Source organism: Ambystoma mexicanum, chromosome 12 (assembly GCF_040938575.1).
Source record: "Ambystoma mexicanum isolate Mex_15411 chromosome 12, UKY_AmexF1_1, whole genome shotgun sequence".
Taxonomy (NCBI): domain Eukaryota; kingdom Metazoa; phylum Chordata; class Amphibia; order Caudata; family Ambystomatidae; genus Ambystoma; species Ambystoma mexicanum.
Genome location: NC_090936.1, coordinates 440534822 through 440558983, shown reverse-complemented (window position 1 = coordinate 440558983; position 24162 = coordinate 440534822). Strand labels below are relative to the sequence as shown.

General features: G+C 49.6%; 1 protein-coding gene across 6 annotated transcripts in view; it reads left to right on the top strand.

Annotated features, from left to right (window-relative positions):
• Positions 1 to 24162, top strand: part of CACNA2D4 (calcium voltage-gated channel auxiliary subunit alpha2delta 4) — a 1390363-nt gene that overhangs the window by 1170717 nt on the left and 195484 nt on the right. For 3 of the 6 annotated variants that reach the window (XM_069628636.1, XM_069628637.1, XM_069628634.1), the window contains 2 exons: positions 17150 to 17164; positions 19548 to 19592. In XM_069628636.1, the coding sequence (XP_069484737.1) occupies positions 17150 to 17164; positions 19548 to 19592 (60 nt within the window). The remainder of the gene's footprint in view (positions 1 to 17149; positions 17165 to 19547; positions 19593 to 24162) is intronic. The other 3 variants (XM_069628639.1, XM_069628635.1, XM_069628638.1) reach the window with 1 other exon arrangement.

Below are 24162 nucleotides of genomic sequence, written 5' to 3'. Positions count from 1 at the left end.
TCTGTATAACTATCTTGATGCCATGTTGCTGATTTGTGTATTATGTGGTGTGGCATGATGTGCAATGTGGATGTGGATGGATGTGTGATATTTGGAAACCTGGATTGTTCTCAATGTTGTGCAGCTTCAAATTGCATGTGGGTTCTTCTCAAGTACATTGTGGCCTTCCCTGATGGACATTGGCGTACATCTGTATGTCCATTTGTCCTACAGACGGCTGTCTACACCCAGTTGGAGTATGTATCTCCCCCCCAATCACACCCAGTTGGAGTATGTATCCCCCCCAATCACACCCAGTTGGAGTATGTATCTCCCCCCAATCACACCCAGTTGGAGTATGTATCTCCCCCCCCCCAATCACACCCAGTTGGAATATGTATCTCCCCCCCAATCACACCCAGTTGGAGTATGTATCTCCCCCCCCAATCACATCCAGTTGGAGTATGTATCTCCCCCCCATCACACTGCCATGTGCTTGCCCTGCTACTCACCAAGTAGCCACGAACGTTGTCTGGCTTGTCGCTCCATGTAGCGTGGTATGGTTGAGTTCCGCAGGACCATTGAATCATGGGTTGATCCGGGAAATCGGGCACAACAATGTGTGATTATCTTCTTTGCGTCACATACCATTTGTACATTGATAGAGTGGAATTGCTTTCTGTTTCGGTAAACTACTTCATTGTGATGTGGGACCACCAATTCCACATGTGTACAGTCGATGGCCCCGATGCGACTTGGGATGCCTGCCAGTGAATAGAAGCCAACTTTGGTGTTTGCGATCTCCTGGGCAGTCCGTGGCAGGAATATGTGTTCACGTGCATGCTTCAGGAGGGCATCGAGTACATGGTTCAGCGTGCGTGAGAATACTGGTTGTGAGATGCCATGCATCTGCCCCACTGTATGCTGGTAGGTGCCTGTGGCCAGGAAGTGGAGCACGATCACCACCTTCAGTAGAGGGGGATGGCAGTTCTGATATCTATGAGGCTCACAATGTCGTCATGTATCATGTCCACGATGCTGGTGATGGTATCCCGGTCCAGAAGGTACAGGGTGTGTATCTGCTCAGGGGTTACGTTAAATGGACTGGCTCGGATCCTGGGGATTTGTGGCTGCCTCTGCGGTATTCCTAGGTGCCCTGGTGGTGCTTGCTATGCCTGTCTTGCCCTCCTCCTCCTCCTGCGTCTCCTCTGTGCTGCCTGTTTTTGTTGCTGCTGCACTGCAATCATGTCCTCCAGCCCATGTAATGCTGCTAGTATTGGAACCATTTTGGTGTCGGAAGGGGTGTGTGAAGGGGTGTGGTGTGCTCCTTTTGTGCTGTCACAGTCTCCATTGGCTCCACCTGTGCTGATTGTGTCCACCTGTGGCAGGTGGGAACACTGCTCAGTTCTCTTAACGGGAGGTTCGCGATGCCGGTATTAGCGCCATGCCGGTAAGGGGTTTTTGGGGCTTTACCATGCCGCTATTTGCATGCCTGCATGGCTTGTGATGGTGTGCTATTAGCGACATGCCGCTATTTACGGGATGAAGGCTCGCGCGTCCGCGAACTAGCCGCTATTAGTGGCACCGTACTTAGCGGTGCCGCTAATAGCGGTAACCCGGGTCGTAATTGGGGTTGGGATTTAACGATACCGGTATTCCATTACCGGTAACGTTAATCCCTTAACACACAAAGTGTAATGAGGCCCATAGAATCTTACAAATTCCCTCTTCCTAATAGATACGTTCCTTCTGCAGAATCTTCAAAATTCCCTCTTCCTAAAAGATATCTTCCTTCCACAGAATCTTCAAAATTCCCTCTACCTAATTGATACCTTCAACCACAGAATCTTCAAAATGTCCTCCTGATAATAGATACCTTCCATACATAGAATCTTACAAATTCCCTCCTCTTAATAGATACCTTCCTTCCGCAAAATCTTCCAAATTTCCTCTTCCTAATAGACACCTTCCTTCCACAGAACCTTCAAAATTCCCTCATCCTAATAGATACCTTCCTTCTGCAAAATCTTCAGTATCTGGTGTTAATTTTGAAAATATAAATTTGAAGGATTAAAATTTCAAAAAGAAAGTTGGAAAACACAAGGGTCTGAGAGGAAGAGGTGAAGTGGAAGCAGAGCGATGCCAACTCATTTTAATATTAAAATAAAAACTTTAAAAAAAAGTTCAGACAGCACTTTGTTCTGGAGAAAGGAGGAGGAAATGTCAGCCGGATAAAGAGAGGGAAATAGAGTACAGTGGTCAGGGCAACTTTCCTCAAATTAGCGCGTGACACTGTGCATAGTGAGAGGGCCACCATGACAAAGGGTGCTTTGGGAGTTCTCGCCTCAGGATTTTGTTTTTGTAAAGGCTATGAAATGGCCATTTTAAAGCACCGTTTGGCAAATAATTGGGTAAATAATACTATAATTTGCAATTAGTTATGTGGGGTAACATTTGAAATAATCCAATAAATGAATGTTACCTCATCAACCGAGTATGCCTGCGCTATGCAGTGCTGCCTCAGTCCGCGCACCGTGGGGCCACTACCTGAGACCTAGACATATGCGCAGGCTGGGAGACGGGGAAAGTTAAGTGCTTAAAGATTTGCAAACACGTGAACGTATTATTTAAGACATTCTTCTAGTTGGTCCGGCAGCCTCAGGAGGATGGCTCAGGGGTAACGTGCTCGCCTTGGAAGCAAGACGACGCGGAGCAACACAGGTTCGATCCCCAGGTCCGTGCTTGGAAACCTCTGGGTATTAAGCGCATTATAAATAACCAATTACAATCCCGACAATCAAGCAGCAGGGGGTGCACCAGGACAATAAGAGGAGCTAGGCGGTGGCCGCCTTTCTGACTCCCTATAAACAGAATAAGTTCCTAAATGAAGGAACTCCCATGCCCTGCACACTATCACAGGCTCCTCTGAAGTAGCCAAACAGTTAAATTATAGTTTGAGTTCACCCTACAGGTGAGATATGTTCAGTCAACAATCTGTTGTTTCAAAAATTAAATAGACAGTACATTTAGGATTTATTAATGACAAGCATCAAGACAACTTTCTTTGACTTCTTCATATGTTGTTTTATTTTTCAAAATTAGCCCAACGCGTTTCGGGAAAAACATCTCTTCTTCAGGGGTATGTATATTCAAAATATCAATCCAATCTAAGAAAAATTCCAGAAAACATAAAGTTACTATGATTATAGATCATTTTGCTAATTCAGTAAGGATTCTCAAACACAACTTATTCACGTGTGTTTGCTAACACTATCATAAGTGTCCTTAAACATCTATTGTGTTCATTTACATTTAGCAAGTTTACATTCGTACTCTTCTTTCAAATTAATAGAATCGTTTAACAAGTTTGGAAGTATGATTACCAACAAGAAATCAAGAATTATACATGGTGACTGTCTACATAAAAATAAAGAATAAAGAATAAAAACAGGTACTCAAGCACGGCTGTTAAGAGGAAGTGATAACCCCTATTCGTATGAAAATATAGAGCAGACCTTGTTATTACCTCTATGAGTTAGGTATGTGATATAAAGAATCTCTATGAGTTATGTCTGTCATATGATGAGCGACATATACAGTGTCAAAGAATCGCGGAACATCGAAGTAGAGTAATTGCATCTGTGTTCTTTTAAGAATGGGGTAGAAAGATTTACTGAAATCTTAAAACGTGTAGTAGGTGGTAATAGATCTAGAATGCGGTGGGTAAGAACTGGGCATGATAAGGGCAAAAGGCTGCTAAAAAGTGTATTCAAAGGGTAAGTGATCTTACCAAGTGGAGTGGGGTACAGGTCCCAGTCCTCTAATATGACAAATACAGGCAGGCTGAGTGGAATATCTTCTCCCCACAGCTCTGCCATGGACAGAGCTGTGGGGAACCCACTATAATGTTACCAAACACATGCATTATTATTGAATGGGGAACACGAGTCTGCAGATAGGAGGCGAGGACAGGTCTGGGGGATGTTAGGGGGGGAAAGAGAGGTAAAGACACCTTAAACATAACATTACAAATGAAATGCACCAAGAAGTTACATTTTCAAACTTAAAGAGATGGTAATGCAAAGAATACAAAAAGGAGTATTTTCGAAGTTTAATTCTCAAACTCTTTTCAAATAACTGGAGGCACATACTGCTTCCGTAAATCTTTAGGGACACTAGGGGGTGTGAATGAGCTGCCCCAAAGCCTGCTCCTTCATGTTCTCATGGGTGCCACTGTCACTGGTAGTGGCGTAGGGCATTCCCAAAGCCTGCTCCTTCATGTTCTCATGGGTGCCACTGTCACTGGTAGTGGCGTAGGGCATTCCCAAAGCCTGCTCCTTCATGTTCTCATGGGTGCCACTGTCACTGGTAGTGGCGTAGGGCATTCCCATAGCCTGCTCCTTCATGTTCTCATGGGTGCCACTGTCACTGGTAGTGGCGTAGGGCATCCCCAAAGCCTGCTCCTTCATGTTCTCATGGGTGCCACTGTCACTGGTAGTGGCGTAGGGCATTCCCAAAGCCTGCTCCTTCATGTTCTCATGGGTGCCACTGTCACTGGTAGTGCCGTACGGCATTCCCAAAGCCTTCTCCTTCATGTTCTCATGGGTGCCACTGTCACTGGTAGTGGCGTAGGGCATTCCCAAAGCCTGCTCCTTCATGTTCTCATGGGTGCCACTGTCACTGGTAGTGGCGTAGGGCATTCCCAAAGCCTGCTCCTTCATGTTCTCATGGGTGCCACTGTCACTGGTAGTGGCGTAGGGCATTCCCAAAGCCTGCTCCTTCATGTTCTCATGGGTGCCACTGTCACTGGTAGTGGCGTAGGGCATTCCCATAGCCTGCTCCTTCATGTTCTCATGGGTGCCACTGTCACTGGTAGTGGTGTAGGGCATTCCCAAAGCGTTCCCAAAGCCTGCTCCTTCATGTTCTCATGGGTGCCACTGTCACTGGTAGTGGCGTAGGGCATTCCCAAAGCCTGCTCCTTCATGTTCCATGGGTGCCACTGTCACTGGTAGTGGCGTAGGGCATTCCCAAAGCCTGCTCCTTCATGTTCTCATGGGTGCCACTGTCACTGGTAGTGGCGTAGGGCATTCCCAAAGCCTGCTCCTTCATGTTCTCATGGGTGCCACTGGTAGTGGCGTAGGGCATTCCCAAAGCCTGCTCCTTCATGTTCTCATGGGTGCCACTGTCACTGGTAGTGGCGTAGGGCATTCCCAAAGCCTGCTCCTTCATGTTCTCATGGGTGCCACTGTCACTGGTAGTGCCGTACGGCATTCCCAAAGCCTTCTCCTTCATGTTCTCATGGGTGCCACTGTCACTGGTAGTGGCGTAGGGCATTCCCAAAGCCTGCTCCTTCATGTTCTCATGGGTGCCACTGTCACTGGTAGTGGCGTAGGGCATTCCCAAAGCCTGCTCCTTCATGTTCTCATGGGTGCCACTGTCACTGGTAGTGGCGTAGGGCATTCCCAAAGCCTGCTCCTTCATGTTCTCATGGGTGCCACTGTCACTGGTAGTGGCGTAGGGCATTCCCATAGCCTGCTCCTTCATGTTCTCATGGGTGCCACTGTCACTGGTAGTGGTGTAGGGCATTCCCAAAGCGTTCCCAAAGCCTGCTCCTTCATGTTCTCATGGGTGCCACTGTCACTGGTAGTGGCGTAGGGCATTCCCAAAGCCTGCTCCTTCATGTTCCATGGGTGCCACTGTCACTGGTAGTGGCGTAGGGCATTCCCAAAGCCTGCTCCTTCATGTTCTCATGGGTGCCACTGTCACTGGTAGTGGCGTAGGGCATTCCCAAAGCCTGCTCCTTCATGTTCTCATGGGTGCCACTGGTAGTGGCGTAGGGCATTCCCAAAGCCTGCTCCTTCATGTTCTCATGGGTGCCACTGTCACTGGTAGTGGCGTAGGGCATTCCCAAAGCCTGCTCCTTCATGTTCTCATGGGTGCCACTGTGGCGTAGGGCATTCCCAAAGCCTGCTCCTTCATGTTCTTATGGGTGCCACTGTCACTGGTAGTGGCGTAGGGCATTCCCAAAGCCTGCTCCTTCATGTTCTCATGGGTGCCACTGTCACTGGTAGTGGCGTAGGGAATTCCCAAAGCCTGCTCCTTCATGTTCTCATGGGTGCCACTGTCACTGGTAGTGGGGTACGGCATTCCCAAAGCCTGCTCCTTCATGTTCTCATGGGTGCCACTGTGGCGTAGGGCATTCCCAAAGCCTGCTCCTTCATGTTCTCATGGGTGCCACTGTCACTGGTAGTGGCGTAGGGCATTCCCAAAGCCTGCTCCTTCATGTTCTCATGGGTGCCACTGTCACTGGTAGTGGCGTAGGGCATTCCCAAAGCCTGCTCCTTCATGTTCTCATGGGTGCCACTGTCACTGGTAGTGGCGTAGGGCATTCCCAAAGCCTGCTCCTTCATGTTCTCATGGGTGCCACTGTCACTGGTAGTGGCGTACGGCATTCCCAAAGCCTGCTCCTTCATGTTCTCATGGGTGCCACTATCACTGGTAGTGGCGTAGGGCATTCCCAAAGCCTGCTCCTTCATGTTCTCATGGGTGCCACTGTCACTGGTAGTGGCGTACGGCATTTCCAAAGCCTGCTCCTTCATGTTCCCATGGGTGCCACTGTCACTGGTAGTGGCGTAGGTCATTCCCAAAGCCTGCTCCTTCATGTTCTCATGGGTGCCACTGTCACTGGTAGTGGCGTAGGGCATTCCCAAAGCCTGCTCCTTCATGATATGATATGATATGATATGATATGATATGATATGGTATTTGTAACGCGCCTATACACAGGTGTTTCAAGGCGCGACGAGGCAGGGAGGGGAGGAACAAGGGGAGACAGACAACGATCCTACTAGGCCAGGTGTCATTCAGATCGCGCAAGTGCAGGGGTGGGGGAGGGGGAAAAGTGCAAGGGGAAGGGGAGGGGGGGAAGTGCAGTACAAGGTAAGTGGCGTAAAGTAATAAATAAATAGGGCCAGCTGGTGGCAAGTGCAAGGTAAGTGCAGAACAAGTGCTGGGGAAGGGGGGGGCTGTAGGGATACAGAGACAGTCCCGCAGTGCAGAGGGGTTCCAGGGCATCAGTGCAAGTGGAGAGTGGCTGGGCCCAGGGCCGAGGCCGTTTAGAGAGGTCCAGTTGCAGGATCAGTGCAGTTTCAGTGAAGAATATTAGCTGTTTAGCAGGGGAGAGGGAGAGAGAAAGCAGAAGCAAAGAGGAAGGTTTTGAGGTGCTTCCGGAACCGGAGATGGTTCTCCTCGAGTTTCAGGGAGGCAGGAAGGCTGTTCCAGAGGGAGGCCCCTGCCGCGGAGAGAGATCTACCCCCAGCTTGTTGCTTCGAGAAGCGGCTGACCCTGAGGGAGTTGGAGGCGGATGAGCGAAGGGCTCGGGAAGGAAGATATTTGGGAAGAGAGAGTTGAAGGTATTTAGGACCCAGGCCCCAGAAGGCCTTGTGGACAATGCAGAGGGTTTTGAACTTTATCCTCGCAGCCACTGGGAGCCAGTGTAGAGATTTCAGTCCTGGAGAGATACGATCCCTGGGCTTGAGGCCAAGGACAAGTCTCGCAGTTCTGTTCTGGATGAGTTGCAGAGGGCGGAGAGTGGAGGCAGGCAGATTAAGATAGAGGCTGTTACAGTAATCCAGCTTCGAGAGAACCAGGGCTCGGGAGACAGTGAGCTTCTGGGGGAAGGAGAGGAAGGGAAGAATACCTCTGAGGAGGTGCAGCTGGTAGTGTGACCTCTTGGCGACGTCAGAAATATGAGGAGAGAAGGAGAGTGTGGAGTCGAAGATGACCCCAAGGTTTTTTGCCTTGCAGGTAGGAGCAGGGAGGGGGCCAAGGGAGGCAGGCCAGAGAGCTGCAGGGAAGGAGGGAGTGGGAGTACCGATGAGTAGAATCTCAGTCTTACTGGCATTAAGGCATGTTCTCATGGGTGCCACTGTCACTGGTAGTGGCGTAGGGCATTCCCAAAGCCTGCTCCTTCATGTTCTCATGGGTGCCACTGTCACTGGTAGTGGCGTAGGGCATTCCCAAAGCCTGCTCCTTCATGTTCTCATGGGTGACACTGCCACTACTACCTCAGTTTATCTTTTTCCGTGTCTCACAGACCCGCCAATTGATATTGGGGGTGTTTGTCTCAAATCCTCACAGGTGCTGTGGCGCCGGGGCAAGCATCACTAAAGCAGCGGCTGTGGGTCATGCCAGGCCATGTACCCATGTACCCATAGGGAATCTGGTAATGGGTCAGTGAGGTTTCCAGCACTCTCCCTAAGGTTGGGGCAGAGACAACTGTTCCCGGCCCTCTTATCTTGGCTGCCAGTTGTAACTGCTGCTGTTCCGGGACCGGGTGCCATCCCTTCCAGTCGCCTAGCCGGCTGTCTGTGGAAAACAAGTATAAACACAGGTGTTCACTTTCCATAAGTGAGTACTCGGCTTCTCGGCATCACTTTTCCTCTGATTTCAAGGGGCACCGCCACTGGACCTGTCAGCGGGCTACAGATGCAGATTCTGGCCCTGCCTACTCTCTAGGGGGAGCTGCAGAGTAGTCTTGTGCCTCAGGGTATCAACTGCCTGACCTTGTGACCCTGTCATTGGAGAACTGGTTCTGGGCCTGCAAGATGCAATTGGACCAGATGCATTCGCCGGCCCGGAGTTCCCTGATGTATATAGACTGGCTAGAGAAGTACACCCCGGCAGATCTTGTGGAATATGGGAGGACACTGATCAGACCTTCAAGTTCCTCTGCCTTTTGAATTCTACGGCTTCGTTCTTCTTGGTGCCAGGGGCAAGGCTGACGATGTGGTCACTGCCATTGGCTTGGAGGACTCTTTGGTCCTGCTTAGGGGAGCTCTTGAAGGTCTGATCAGTGTCCTCCCATATTCCACAAGATCTGCCGGGGTGTACTTCTCTAGCGAGTCTATCCTGCAGAGAGACATTGTGTCAGCTGTACTCACAATGTAGATTGGTAATGGTTGCCTTTTTGGTTGGATAGCCCATCTGTCCAGCACGTGGGTCAGCAGCCACCTGGACAAGCTTAAGAAGAATCACATCATCAACCTCTTGGAGATGAGGACCATGAAGGTTGCCCTCGTTGCCTTTTCCATATTCATCCAGGGAAGGTTACTGCACACCTTGATGGATGACACAAGCGCAATGCGCTACCTTAAGAAGAGGGATGGTCTGGCGTTCCATCTCTCTATGCTGGGAGGGCATATCATTCTGGCTCTGGGTGTTGGGATCAAGTGTTTCCTCCTCAGGGGTTCATGTTTTAAGGAAAGAGGACACTCTTTCTGCTGCAGTCAGCATGCTTGAGGTGACATCTCACACGTGGGAACTACACCAGGTTGTGATAGACAGGATGTTCTAATTTGCAGCCATCCTCGGGTCGATCTGTTCACTGCCAAACAGAACAACAAGTGTCCACTGTTCAGCTCCAGGGTGTTTCTGTGTTGAGGTCTCCCGGGAATGCATTGGTTGTAGATTAGCGTTTCGATCTTATGTATGCCTTTCCTGCTGTCCCTCTGATCTCCCTGGTCCCGCAGTGCCTGGGACAGTATGGAGTGACCATGGTGCTAGGGGCTCCAGGCTAGGTGACCATGCTCTGGTGTATGGCTCCCTGGTACTACTCCGTCTGTCCTTTCTGAAGGCTTGCTCTCAGGAGGGACCGTCTATTGCAGGCAGGGGGTTTAATCCTCCTCCAGAGCCTGGACAGTTTGAACCGTTAGGCTTGGCTATGAAGAGGCTGAAGTAACAGGACCAGGACCTCTCTGGCAATATTCTTGATGTGACGCGCTTGAACCGTAGGCTTTCTACTCTGGCAGTTCATGCCTGCAGGTGGAAACGGTCTTTTCAATTTGGCGATTTGGTATTGTTATCTACCTGTTGGTGTGTCTAGGAATGTTCGTTTGGAGATCTTGCGGCCACTGACCTTACGGTAGGCACTGTTAAAGGCTATTTGAGCAATATTTGAGGAACCTAGTATTGAGTTTGCGTTTTCAGTGTCTTTCTTTCAGGTACTTTCTGAAGGGGCTGGGTAACTCTTCCATGACATTTTTTCTAATGGTGGCTCCTTTTCAACCTGTTCATTCCTCTACTCTCTGGCCGCTCACAGTGAAGTCCATCTTCCTAATTGCCATCACATCTGTGTGAGTGATCTGCAAGTGCTTTGTGTGAACCCTTCTGTTAGGAATTCCACCACCCCCGCACAGGGAGAGTGCGCTCGCCTGGGCTTTTTGATTTTTTTATTCATTTAAAAGAATGAATGATGGGAAATCAACCTCTGGAAAATATGTTGGGCCATTTGCGCACATATTTTCCACGCTCACTGAACAGCAGAAAAATAGTCATGTACTCTGGGAGGACACAGCTTACCAGCGCCACCCTCCCCTGTCATGTGCAGCTGACACCTGACAACTGTGGGTACATCAAAAGCCTCTGGCCATGGGCAGCCTGATTAGCATTTCAAGGCCCCATGGATTAGCATCTCCATTGTTACACCTTGCTGGTGGTGGCGAATACTGAAGAATGTTAATTAACAGGCCTCAGGGAAGGCCTGGGTGCAGGAAGTAACAATTGACGACCAGAGACCAACACCTCTTTGTAATGCAATGTGTCAACTTAGTACTAACACCCCTCCTTGGTATAAAAGGGCAGTGAATGTCCTGTCTGGAACAACTCTTTAAGAGCAGGGAAGTATGTGAATTGTAGGAGACAAAAGTCTGCCTGCAACCCCCTACTTCAAAGGAGGCCCAGGTTGTGACCAAGCGCCGCACAGGGCTCAGTTAATTAGGGGACACTTTGATGTACAGCAAACAGGAAGATGGGTGGGACTTAGATGTATATGTTTTCATCCTTCCCCTGTCTGTTGCCAAGCACTCTGATTCTGACCTGATGCATCACTGAAGATTGTTGGTGGGGACCCAGGATTGGTTCATTAAGATGGGGTTAGCCTGCACCAATCACTGGGGCCCATTTGGCTTTAAATGAGGGCTGAACCCCTCACTGATCAGATCATCGAAGACTTTGCAAGGAGTATGAAGGACTAATTTGGACCTGAGCTGAAGTTACAGTCTACCTTACATCTTCCGCCTGTGAAGGAAGGCCAGGAGTTCCAAGAGGGAAGCACGATCCCTCCCCTAAACATCTCCCAGGGAACAGAGGGAAATACCAGACTCAGAGGACCAATCCAGCAGCTCCAGACCCAGTACCCAGCCAGCACAAAACCTGCCCGGCTAGATTCTGACAGCAAGCTTCCTAGGTGGGAAGTGCCAGAAAGTCTCAGGACAAAGGACAAGGCTGTTGCCTGCAATCACTCTCCTGAGCTTTGGGCCGTCCAACTTGAAAGGACACGGGCCCTCTGAAGAGGCTCGGAGGAGTGCCACACAAGCAACATCCAGCGTCCATCTTTTTAAGGAAAATTTCGAGACAGTCGAGTCCTCAAAATGCATCCGGCTGCACCGCTGACTGTTGTCACACCGCAGTCACCAGAGCCATTGGAGATGCCTCAATCAGCATTCCAGATCCGCCAACCAGCACAGAAACAGCGATTCTTGACCCTGATCCACCGTGCTGGACAGCCTGCAGACGTCCGTCCAGCCTTGCTTGCCGAACTGCCTGCTGTCTGGTAATCCCAGCTGTCTCCCACCACGAGCTCTGTCTCATGGGCTGCAAAGTGCCCTGGAACCGCCTTGACGCTGTCGAGCACCAATAACTTCTTCAGCACCAGCTACATTGTGGTTCTGCCCCCTGGTGCTTCTCCGAAGGCCCCTAGAGACAGTTATGACACGTTGCCCCTTTGGTGATGAAACCAAATCCCTTGAACTGTAAGGCTGATTACTTTAGCTACTACCCTCCTGTCGTATCCAGAGTTCATCCCTTTCCTTTGCGAAACTGTCTGTCTTCTGTGTTCCTTTACAGTGTGGGTTGTAATTAAAGTGTGCTAGAACTGTCTGTTGTAGTATCAATAAAGTAGATATTTGTATACAACTTTGACTGGGCAGTCCCTTTTATCATTGGGTAATAATTGTATTTTCACTGTGTTGCAACTAACCAACGATCCACGACCTTGCAGAGATAAGCCTGCCGTTCTGTCCACGTTACCAAAATCAGACAAGGAGGTCTTATAATTTATTTGTATTCCAATCTGTTCGGATCCCTTCTGGTGTACTAGAGGTGTGGGATTGATTGATGGTTTAGAAACCGATATTCATCCCTGGATCATTGATGCCCCGGAAGATAATTCATCAGACTTTCCTCATTCTTTGGAGTTCTCCAAAGAAAAGGTAACATTTGAGGGACAAGGCCATTAGCAAATATGCTACCCCCTAGGTGTATCATCATGTGCATCAATACTTGCTATGAGCTGTAAGATAAGAAAGATAGTGGAGGCATAAGGGCTCATTCTATCAGGGGTGGTGGAGCTTCCTCTGTCTTGCAGAGGTATGTTCTCTTGCTGTACATCTGTCAGGCTGTCACTTGGCGTGCTCTACATACTTTTGTCAAACTTTACTTCCTGGGCCTGTAGGCCCTTAAGGATGCCACTTTAGTCAGTTTCCTATTTTAGTGTACCCTCATAACCTGTTGCCCACCATCCTCTAATCTGGTACTGCTTTGGGATTCTTTCAAAGCCTTCAGAAGTGGGAGTAAGGTATTAATCAGAGGACCACGTGGCCTTCTTTGTGTCATGTTCTTTCTGGGCGTCCACTCTTCCTCCCACAGATTCCTCGTCCACCGCCCTCCTACTCTTCACCTGACTGGAGCACTGCGATGACTTGAAACGTGTGCTGTACTCCTTTCGTAGCAGATCAGCCATCCCTTTTGGTCTGTGTTGAACACCGGGAATTGTGGGTAGCTGATGTAAGGGGGCGCATGTAGCTTTATTGCGGAACCTTCTAGATTTCCTATGGAGCCAATGACGCAGCGATGGAGCTGAACTTCCAACTGTTAGTGATTGTTTAAGGAATTGTGGATCCAGCCGCTGCCTGGGGCCATTTGAAAAGATGAGTAATCTCTGGGAGCAATATCCTATGAATCATAAATAATGTTAATTTGATTGCACATTCCTACTTAAATACACACACTGGCTACTAGTCCCAATACGTATGTCGGGCGAAAGATGCCAACCCAACCCCCATTTGGCAGAAGGAACCATAAAAGACCAAAGCCACACGATGCCCGCCAACGCGAGTCCCAGCATCAGGAATAACAATATTTAACCAAGCCGTGGGCGGCGCCATCACTTACCTCTGGGATCTATTTAATTACAGGCAGCTTTAGTGCACCCAAGCTTGGATGTTGGACAGTGCTGGCTTGTTGCTATTGGGAACGTACGCTATGGAGGGAGAAGAATCAAGTTGAGTGTGGATTGAATCCCATTGCAGGGCCAACCCATAGCTTGAAACCAAGCATATGAGAGGGGTCATGCAGGTGGTTCCTAGTTTGGGGAACAGCAGAGGCCAATCGGAAATCGTAGCTAGGGATCCATGGGTCTGAGATCCAGTTCACAATATCAGCCCTCCACCCTGTCTTATCCACAAACGACGTAAGCTATAGCCAAGATATGCCGGTGGTGTTAACCCTACACAAAGAAAGAATTGACTAATATTTCTGAAGCACTTACCAAGCAATTGGAATGTTTCAATAACAGTCCCCAGACAGTGATAAGCACTTTTCTTCTGCAAGCAACTCATTATTTCTCTAAGCATCGAGTAAACAGCTTAGGAAATGTCCGCTGCCTACTTAACTTATTTACATTTTCCGTGCCCTTAGGATGCGTGAGTAGGGCTTAGTAAATGCTTGACACATTTTGAAATCAGTTTGCTTGCTTAGTCAGTGCCTAAGAAGTGCCTTCTATTGACTAGGGGATTCTGCACCACGTCATCATGAGACACTGGCGATCATTATAAGTTTGCCAGTCTGGAAAATAATTGCCGGTAATAACGTTTACTGGCACTTTGCCGGACTGGCAAACTACAAGTTTGCCGGTGGGAGTTACCTGATTTACCTCCAGCCCAGAGCTGGAAGTAAAGCAGTCCCCCACTGGCAAACAACAGTCAGAAATACCAGCAAACCCCTCCCCCAGCCCCCCATGGAGTACTAAGATTAATTATTAGTGTTTTTGCATACACTCATTAATGTGAAGCACTGCCAGCCAATCAGTGACCCAAGCTACTCCTCACTAATGACGCCCAACAAGTCTGAAACATGTCTAGGGATGTGTGTGGTTTCTCGTGCAAAAGGGATGTGACCTAGCAGTTTGGGCTGGACTGCCCCTTTTGGAGTAGGACCAAGCCTGATTTGCATATAGTATTTCCCCTTCTGCAATGGCTTGGCAGGCTGAAAAACGATGTTCTGGATGGTTGTCCAGAGCTGTGCCTGTGATTATGATTTATTCAACACATTCCAGGCATCAACTTTTGTTTTTGTTTTAGCCAATCAGTGCACAGCACACACACATAAACATTGCCTTGGTGCTCACAGAAGAGACATATCATTGGTTTTAATCTGATCAAGACCCTTTCCAAAAAGGAAGGAGGTTTTCAGGGTCAGAATGGTGTGTATTCCCACCAAAAGAAACTATTACATAAACGAAATCATTTAATTGTACTAACACTGTAAACTGGCTATTTTCAAGTTTTTACAATGTTAATTTATAATGATCACTTCCAGTATATATTGTAGTCGGAATAACAAATGTTACACTTGTCTTACTGAGCAAAGCACAGGTATATACATTATTTTCGGATAGAAGGTTATCCATTCCAACATGGACAATTGGGTACACTATTGTTGTAGTCTTTAACATACCCCTACAAGAAAGGGCAATGGACAAATAGCACCAATGTGTGTTCCTGGCTGCTTTGCATTACAAAGAGCATTTTGGGAACCTAAGAATGATCACAGACCTTTATATTTTTCAAATATATCTTTAGTAAAAGGCTTGTATGCTTGAATCACTAAGTACTTCTTGAATCACTGAGTACATAATGAACAATGAGCTTGGGTTTATTTCATTTTCCTCACCACCCACACTTACTTTTATACTGTTAGTAACCATGAACCATATAGACTCATACATGCAGCCTCAGGATTTGGATTTGGGCATAAACTAACTTCGACATTGGTTGCTACTTTGGGGTTCAGAGGTCACCCTTCTCATTTCTTGAGATGTTTCCTCTCACAGAGAACCTGCAGAATTCTAGAAGAGGAGAGGCTGGGTCTGAGGGTAAGGATGGCTGCTTACAATTCTGTTAGGGTGTAGGATATACCGGATTACATGACTAATTAAAAGATTTTACTAGTTTGACAAATGGCCATGAGGATGACTTATCAGGATGAAGAAACAGGTCAAACTTAGCATATGTAATTGGGGAAGATGGGATGACAGGGGGAAATTGAGAAGGAGAAAGCATGGGAAGTTAAAGAGAAGAAACCTAAGAGGCAGGAATGGATTTCAGGGGTAGGTTTAGCCATTGGGCAAGCGAACTAAGGGGGTGCTGCTGGGAAAATAGGAAAGGAAAGGTGCTTGTAAAAAACAAGGAAATAGAGGAGGAAAGTAGCAATTAACAAGAGAGAGAAGAAAGGCACTTAATCAGCCTCCCAGAATAAGGAAGGTGTGAATAAGAATGAAAAACATGAGAAGAATTGAAACAAAAGAGCAACAATTTGTCCAAAAAGGTTATGGTATTCACCAAGAAAGCACGGTAGGCTAAAATGGTGCACGCGGTCCCCACGTTCTAGCCAAAGCCACATCTATCATGTCAGCAGCTTGTAGGTTATGATTCCCTATTTACGTGAATTGCCGCCCGATGAAGTCTTGCCTATTTTAAAGTCTTTTTGGCGGAGTCTCCGGGAGAGGGTAGACTTCATGATGTCCTGGGGCTTTCCCTTGTGCAGGCAGGCTCCTCCCATTCCAGGCACATGTTCCTCTGAATATGTGTGGCCTAGCCTGACACCTGCCTCCTCAGACCTAGGGGCTCCCCTAGGCACCTGCATTGCCTGTAAGGAGAGGGGGACCCCTGGGAGAGCTGGGGTGGGTGCGGTATATACCGATCCTTATGGAGGACATTGCTTTTCCGAGAGTAACGGTTTGGCTCCGGTGTTATTGCAGTTGGCTAGTAGCCTCCTGGAAGGATTGCATGGTCCATGTGCTCCAACCCGTACCCCGATCCTGACCGCAGTCTCAGGCAATCGTCTATTGTCCTGGTTGAAAGTCTTGATTTGGTCGTAGATAGCTGGTTATGGTGGTCATATCAGTATTACCTAATGCCACCATCGCCACATTGTGCCTCGGGTTCCTACCGGGAGGGGTGGGGGGCGGTCCTCTTTCTGGCCAGCACCTGCTCCATTCTTGCCTGCCAGCACTGTTCATGAACAGCGCTGCCATCAATTAAACTTCTCATCTACAAAAACAAAGGGCCAAGATGTGTCCTGCCTGGAGCTCTCTGTACCTGTTCCCTGATTCTTCGTCTGATCCGGCCCGAGAGGCAGCGAGGAGTGCGCCTCATTATTGCAAGCTGGCAGGGAACCTTTGTGAAATGAAGCAGTGGTCTGCAGAGGGTTTTTTCAAAAAAGGTAACAGGCACTCCTCTCCAGACGGAACATGGCATGATAACCTGTTCTGTGGTTGTTTCCCACTTTGAGAGTCTGCAGCCATCGCTTTTTGCTCACTGTACCTTTCACATATGGGAAATACCTATTTGCATATTAGTATTTGTCCCGCCCACATGGGCAGTCCAGCAACGAAATGCTATGGCAATTCCCTTCTGAACAAGAGTACCAACAGCAACACGTGTTTCAGCCTTGTTGGGCCTCATCAGTGAGGTGGAGCTGTGCCTCTCTGAGCACAGTGAGCAGGGGGTCCACATCTGGGTTCCCCCAGGTAACTCAGGGTGACCAACCCCAAGCTCTTTGCAAATATTTTTCAAAATAGGCAGCAGAGGGTTGGGGTGATGGATGGCAGTATGGTGGGTTGAATGTTGGAAGACACAGGAGGTGTAAAGATGACAGAGAAAGGTTGCTGCGGCTTGTTCTCTGCCCCACTTGCCACCTTGCAGTGCCAGATGGCTGTCGTTCTTAGTGACTCTTTTGCTCATGGTTGTGTCTTTCTCTCCCTGTCTTTCTCTCTTTTTTGCTGCATGCTGCACTCCTTTGCATGGCTGACACCCTGCTCCCTGTCTCCTAGCCAAGTGATGCTGATGTAAGTGGACACCAGTTGAGGGCGCGGGCATATCCCAGCCCTGCCTGGACATGATGTTATCGTGGGCAATCTACACACCACGATTTGGGGCACACATTCCTCTGCAAGGGGGCACTGGTACCCAGTGGGCCAGTGGCGTGTCCAGACTCTGTTGACTGGGGAAGCCCAAGTGGGGCACTGACGCATGCAGGAGTGGCATGTAGTACGAGCGCGTGCGCACACACACATACACATAGTGGCACCTGGGGTGGCCAATCAGGTCCCAAGGGTAACTCGGGCCACCCCACTGCAGTGGGCTTGAAGCCACTGTGGCAATCACACAGAAAACAGTGCAGCAGAATGCAAACCCAGGTTCTGACTTTGCAGGCAGAGACCTTCCAACACAAATACATCAGTTTGCTTCTAGTGATCACAACTGAAATGTGATCAACATTTTGCTGTTATACACAAAAGTGTCAGCGCCCTCGGCACAGATCACTTAGCAACAGCCCTGCACACAGTACCCGGGTACTTCCGATCTGCACGCATCAACACAGCAGCAAAGCTACCTTGCATTTTCCCACTCTTCCCACAAACCTAACCCACCCCTCCCTTTCAGATCTGCTAAAGCGCCTGGAGACCATGCAAATGGCAGTGGGGAGCGATATGACTCCCAGCCACATAACAAAACATCATATAGCCTAACATATAAAAATAAAACGCTCAGTAAAATTCAATAAACCCCCAAAGTGTCAGCGATAGCTCAGTCAGGTAGTGGGAAAAAGACAATGGTTGTCCAAAAGGTTAGGCTGTCCCCCCCAAAATACAAATTGACATTTTCCATGGGAAGTCTAACTTCTGGGATGAGGTCTACTGGCCTAAAAAACACACCAATGGCCAGCACCACAGTATATACAAATTGAGAACAACATTTGTCCATGTTAGGTAGAAAGATGCAAGAGTGGTTTGCAAAAGTCGTCTTACATTTGCACGTGCACCCTGTGCACAAGTCAATGTCAAAAGGGTGAAAAGAGGAGTGAGGGCATATGTCCAAAGGGGCTAAGGAATCTGCACATCACAGATGGCCATGCCCGCAACCCTTTTGCCATGTTCCTACTTCAAGGGTCAAGCCTATTCAATGCTATGCTGATGCCTCCACAGTGATCTTTATAGAAGTGCCAGGCATATCCAATGCCATCCCGAGATCTCTATAGAAGAGCCAGGCCTATCCAATGACACCCGAGATCTCCATGGGCATCTTTATAGAAGGGCCAGGCATGTCCAATGCCATCCCAAGATCTCCATGGGCATCTTTATAGAAGGGCCAGGCATGTACAATGCCACCTGAGACCTCCATGGGCATCTTTATAGAAGGGCCAGGACTATCCAATGCCACCCCGAGACCTCCATGGGCATCTTTATAGAAGGGCCAGGACTATCCAATGCCACCACCAGACCTCCATGGGCATCTTTATAGAAGAGCCAGGCCTATCCAATGCCATCCCGAGATCTCCACCGGCATCTTTATAGAAGAGCCAAGCCTATCCAATGCCACCCTGAGACCTCCACGGGCATCTTTATAGAAGGGCCAGGCCTTTCCAATGCCACCCAGAGACCTCCATTGGGCATCTTTATGGAAGGGCCAGGCCTATCCATTGCCACCCCGAGACCTCCATGGGCATCTTTATAGAAGGGCCAGGCATGTCCAACGCCACCCAGAGACCTACATGGGCATCTTTATAGAAGGGCCAGGCATGTCCAACGCCACCCAGAGACCTACATGGGCATCTTTATAGAAGGGCCAGGCATGTCCAATCCCATCCCGAGACCTCCATGGGCATCTTTATAGAAGAGCCAAGCCTATCCAATGCCACCCTGAGACCTCCACGGGCATCTTTATAGAAGGGCCAGGCCTTTCCAATGCCACCCAGAGACCTCCATTGGGCATCTTTATGGAAGGGCCAGGCCTATCCATTGCCACCCCGAGACCTCCATGGGCATCTTTATAGAAGAGCCAGGCCTATCCAATGCCATCCCGAGACTTCAAACGGGCATCTTTATAGAAGGGCCAGGCGTGTCCAATGCCACCCCGAGACCTCCATGGGCATCTTTATGGAAGGGCCAGCCCTATCCAATGCCACCCAGAGACCTCCATGGGCATCTTTATAGAAGGGCCAGCCCTATCCAATGCCATCCCGAGACCTCCATGGGCATCTTTATAGAAGGGCCAGGCCTATCCAATGCCATCCCGAGATCTCCACGGGCATCTTTATAGAAGGGCCAGGCATGTCTAATGCCGTCCTGAGGCCTCCATGGTCCTCCTGATAGAGATTGTTTGATAAATGCAGGTCAATACTTTGGGACTGTCCTCATCAGCACTTCCCTCTTGTCTTGTTTGTTTCAGTGCAGCAACGTGGACGGAGCGTGCCCGCTGAGCTGTGAGGAGGAGGTAAGGTGTGAAGTGCCTATTCCTCAAGGTGCACTGGGCAGGGCATGGCAAACTCAGGGGGCGGGAGGGGACTGGAAGGATGAGTACAGAAATGCGAGATATCATGAGTAGGGGGGTAGCCTAAGAAGAATGAATGACATCAGAAGGACACGATTCGGAGAGCAAAGGTCACAGTCGGAAGATGGCACACGAAGTGTGATGACAGGAAGGAGGGCTTATAGTTGGAGGCTTGTGGTAGAAGAAGGGGGGATAACAGATCATTGGAAAGTGCCATGCACAATGGCGGACAGAAAAGACGCAGGAAGTGGGTGAAGTTAGAAAGTGCTTCCGGAAGGGGTAACCGCATCATAAGGGTAGGCCAAACAATGATGAGTTTGCAAGAAGGTGCAGTCCTGGCCAGGCTCCGACTGGCCTACAGGGCAATGCCCGAACCAAAAACACAAAATGCTAGTGTGGGCCACTTTTAGATTTTTTTACTTCACTCCTTTTGGCCAGTGTTACTGAATATAAATTCTTTAAAATGCACCCTTTGCCTCACATTCTATCCAAAACCTCCCCTTGGCCACTACTCAAACAGTCTGTCACAAAAGGAGTGTAACTTTGGGCCACTTTTTGATTGGTGCCCGAGACAATCTTACGCCCCAGTGCGACCCTGGCAGTGGCATGGGAGGGCTACTACACAATGACAAAGAAGGGGGAGGCATTTATAGGAAGAAGCAGTCCCAGCAAGGGATGCCATGAGGAAGGCCCCAGGAGAAGGAGGGCAAAAGAGGGCAGGATTACACGGAGGGGCACAACAAGAAGATGACCTGGGAATGAGACGAATGATTGAAGGACTCGAAGGTTCTTTTTTTTGTGATCGTGTTAAACCAAAAATCATTCACATTAGTGACGAAATGTCAAAGGCAAAAAAAGGTCTAGGAAAGGGATTGCACAAGAAGTGAAAGGCTCATGGTTGTGAGTCACAGTGAGGATAGGGCACACCAGAAAAGGAAGGTGAAGGAAGAGGAGTGTACCTAATGCAAAAGCAGAAGAAGGGAGGGCGCTGGCAGGGGTCGCTGGAGCGGGGCACCAGAAGTAGACGTTACAGGTAGGGGCGGGGGCGGGAGGAGATGGCACAAGGAAAGGGAGAGCCAATAGCGCAGGGTTACACGAAGGCGCCCAGCGGGCAGAAGAGGGCGAGGGGAGGGAAGGAACAGCGAAGGATGTACCGGTTACTAATGAGTGCGTTGAGTTTCATTTGCACTCCTGCACCTTCTGCTCTTTCGTCTGGCGGCCAGGAAGCAGCGTACAAGGAACAAGTAGCACAGCAGGTGGCATTAGGCCTATCCTGGCCAACTCGCGTGTGCCCCTAAGCAGCACGGTCTTCTCTGAGGGGCTGAGGCACCTGAGAAGTAGCCCCACTGCACCAGTGCAGTGAGAATTAGCCGTCTCCATGCACACTAACAGAGGGTGTTGCAGAGCAGGCATTTGATCCTGGGTTTCCTCCATGTGCTTTGCTGCATTTCTAGACACATATGTAATAAGCATGGTCTGCTGCCATGAGTTTTCCTGGGTCAATAGCATAGTTCCAGGAGATGATTCCTGGGATTATCCTTTACTCCTAGATAATGGGACTGTAGAGTGCTTCACAGCCATGGCGCGCAGACAATGGGACTGTAGAGTGCTTCACGGCCATGCAGCGCAGATAATGGGACTGTAGAGTGCTTCACGGCCGCGGCACGCAGATAATGGGACTGTAGAGTGCTTCACGGCCATGCAGCACAGATAATGGGACTGTAGTGTGCTTCACAGCCATGGCGCGCAGATAATGGGACTGTAGAATGCTTCACGGCCATGCAGCGCAGATAATGGGACTGTAGAGTGCTTCACGGCCATGCTGCTCAGATAATGGGACTGTAGAGTGCTTCACAGCCATGCCGCACAGATAATGGGACTGTAGAGTGCTTCACGGCCATGCAGCGCAGATAATGGGACTGTAGAGTGCTTCACAGCCATGGCACGCAGATAATGGGACTGTAGGGTGCTTCACAGCCATGGAGCACCAATAATGGGACTCTAGAGTGCTTCACGGCCGTGGCGTGCAGATTATGGGACTGTAGAGTGCTTCACGGCCATGCAGCGCAGATAATGAGACTGTAGAGTGCTTCACGGCCATGCAGCGCAGATAATGGGACTGTAGAGTGCTTCACAGCCATGGAGCACCGATAATGGGACTGTAGAGTGCTTCAAGGCCATGCTGCTCAGATAATGGGACTGTAGAGTGCTTCACGGCCATGCTGCTCAGATAATGGGACTGTAGAGTGCTTCACAGCCATGGAGCACCGATAATGGGACTCTAGAGTGCTTCACGGCTGTGGCGTGCAGATTATGGGACTGTAGAGTGTTTCACCGCTGTGGCACGCAGATAATGGGACTGTAGAGTGCTTCACGGCAGTGGCACGCAGATAATGGGACTGTAGAGTGCTTCACGGCCGCGGCACGCAGATAATGGGACTGTAGAGTGCTTCACAGCCATGACACGCAGATAATGAGACTGTAGAATGCTTCACGGCCATGCAGCGCAGATAATGGGACGGTAGAGTGCTTCACAGTCATGGAGCACCGATAATGGGACTCTAGAGTGCTTCTCGGCCGCGGTGTGCAGATTATGGGACTGTAGAGTGCTTCACGGCCATGCAGCGCAGATAATGAGACTGTAGAGTGCTTCACAGTCATGGAGCACCTATAATGGGACTCTAGAGTGCTTCTCGGCCGCGGTGTGCAGATTATGGGACTGTAGAGTGCTTCACGGCCATGCAGCGCAGATAATGAGACTGTAGAGTGCTTCACGGCCATGCAGCGCAGATAATGGGACTGTAGAGTGCTTCACAGCCATGGCGCGCAGATAATGGGACTGTAGAGTGTTTCACAGCTGTGGCACGCAGATTATGGGACTGTAGAGTGCTTCACGGCCATGCAGCGCAGATAATGGGACTGTAGAGTGCTTCACAGCCATGGCGCGCAGATAATGGGACTGTAGAGTGCTTCACAGCCATGGAGCACCGATAATGGGACTCTAGAGTGCTTCACGGCCGTGGCGCGCAGATTATGGGACTGTAGAGTGCTTCACAGCCATGGAGCACCGATAATGGGACTCTAGAGTGCTTCACGGCCGTGGCGTGCAGATTATGGGACTGTAGATTGTTTCACGGCAGTGGCACGCAGATAATGGGACTGTAGAGTGCTTCACGGCTGTGGCACGCAGATAATGGGACTGTAGAGTGCTTCGCAGCCATGACAGGCAGATAATGGGACTGTAGAGTGCTTCATGGCTGTGGCGCACAGATAATGGGACTGTAAAGTGCTTCACGGCTGTGGCGCGCAGATAATGGGACTCTAGAGTGCTTCACAGCCATGCCGCACAGATAATGGGACTGTAGAGGGCTTCACGGCCGTGGCGTGCAGATAATGGGACTGTAGAGTGCTTCACAGCCATGACACGCAGATAGTGGGACTGTAGAGTGCTCCATGGCTGTGGGGCGCAGATAAAGGGACTGTAGAGTGTTTCACGGATGTGGCACGCAGATAATGGGACTGTATAGTGCTTCACAGCCATGCCGCACAGATAATGGGACTGTACAGTGCTTCACGGCAGTGGCACGCAGGTAATGGGACTGTAGAGTGCTTCACGGCAGTGGCACGCAGGTAATGGGACTGTAGAATGCTTCACAGCCATCCCGCGCAGATAATGGGACTGTAGACTGCTTCGCAGCCATGCTGCGCAGATAATGGGACTGTAGAGTGCTTCACAGCCATGACGCGCAGATAATGGGACTGTAGACTGCTTCACAGCCATGCTGCGCAGATCATGGGACTGTAGAATGCTTCACAGCCATGCCGCGCAGATAATGGGACTGTAGACTGCTTCACAGCCATTCTGCGCAGATAATGGGACTGTAGAGTGCTTCACAGCCATGACACGCAGATAATGGGACTGTAGAGTGCTTCACAGCCATGATGCGCAGATAATGGGACTGTAGAGTGTTTCACAGCCATGGCGCACCGATAATGGGACTGTAGAGTGCTTCACAGCCATGGCGCCCAGCATAGAATGCAGAGATTCAAGGGGATCACAAACGAAACTGCCCCCTTTCAAAGCGTGGAACCCACTCATTGATATGCCGACGCACATGCGCAGCAGGCACCCTTTCACTGCCATGCTTTCTTCTCTGACCTGCCAACCTGTTTAGAGGCTGTTTCTGTGATGACGGAAAGCTTTACCTGCAGAGCACAGGGATTTAGTAATTGGATAGGGCAGTGGTTCTGAGGATGGGAGACGACACTCGCCAGAGCAATGGCAACAACAGTCAAGGTCAAGAGTCCCCATTGTTTTGATGGTGCAGCCCCCCTCAACCTGGTCGACCAACAGACGGCTCAGTCAGGGTGGTAATTTAGTGGCACCACGAGGGAGTTGGGGTGGCTGATGAAGAGACCTTCATCAGCTGATACTCCTAAGGCTCCTGGCAGCCATTTTGTGCAAGCCATTCCAATCCGCTCAGGGCCATCCTCCTCTCATCCCGGTTTAGCG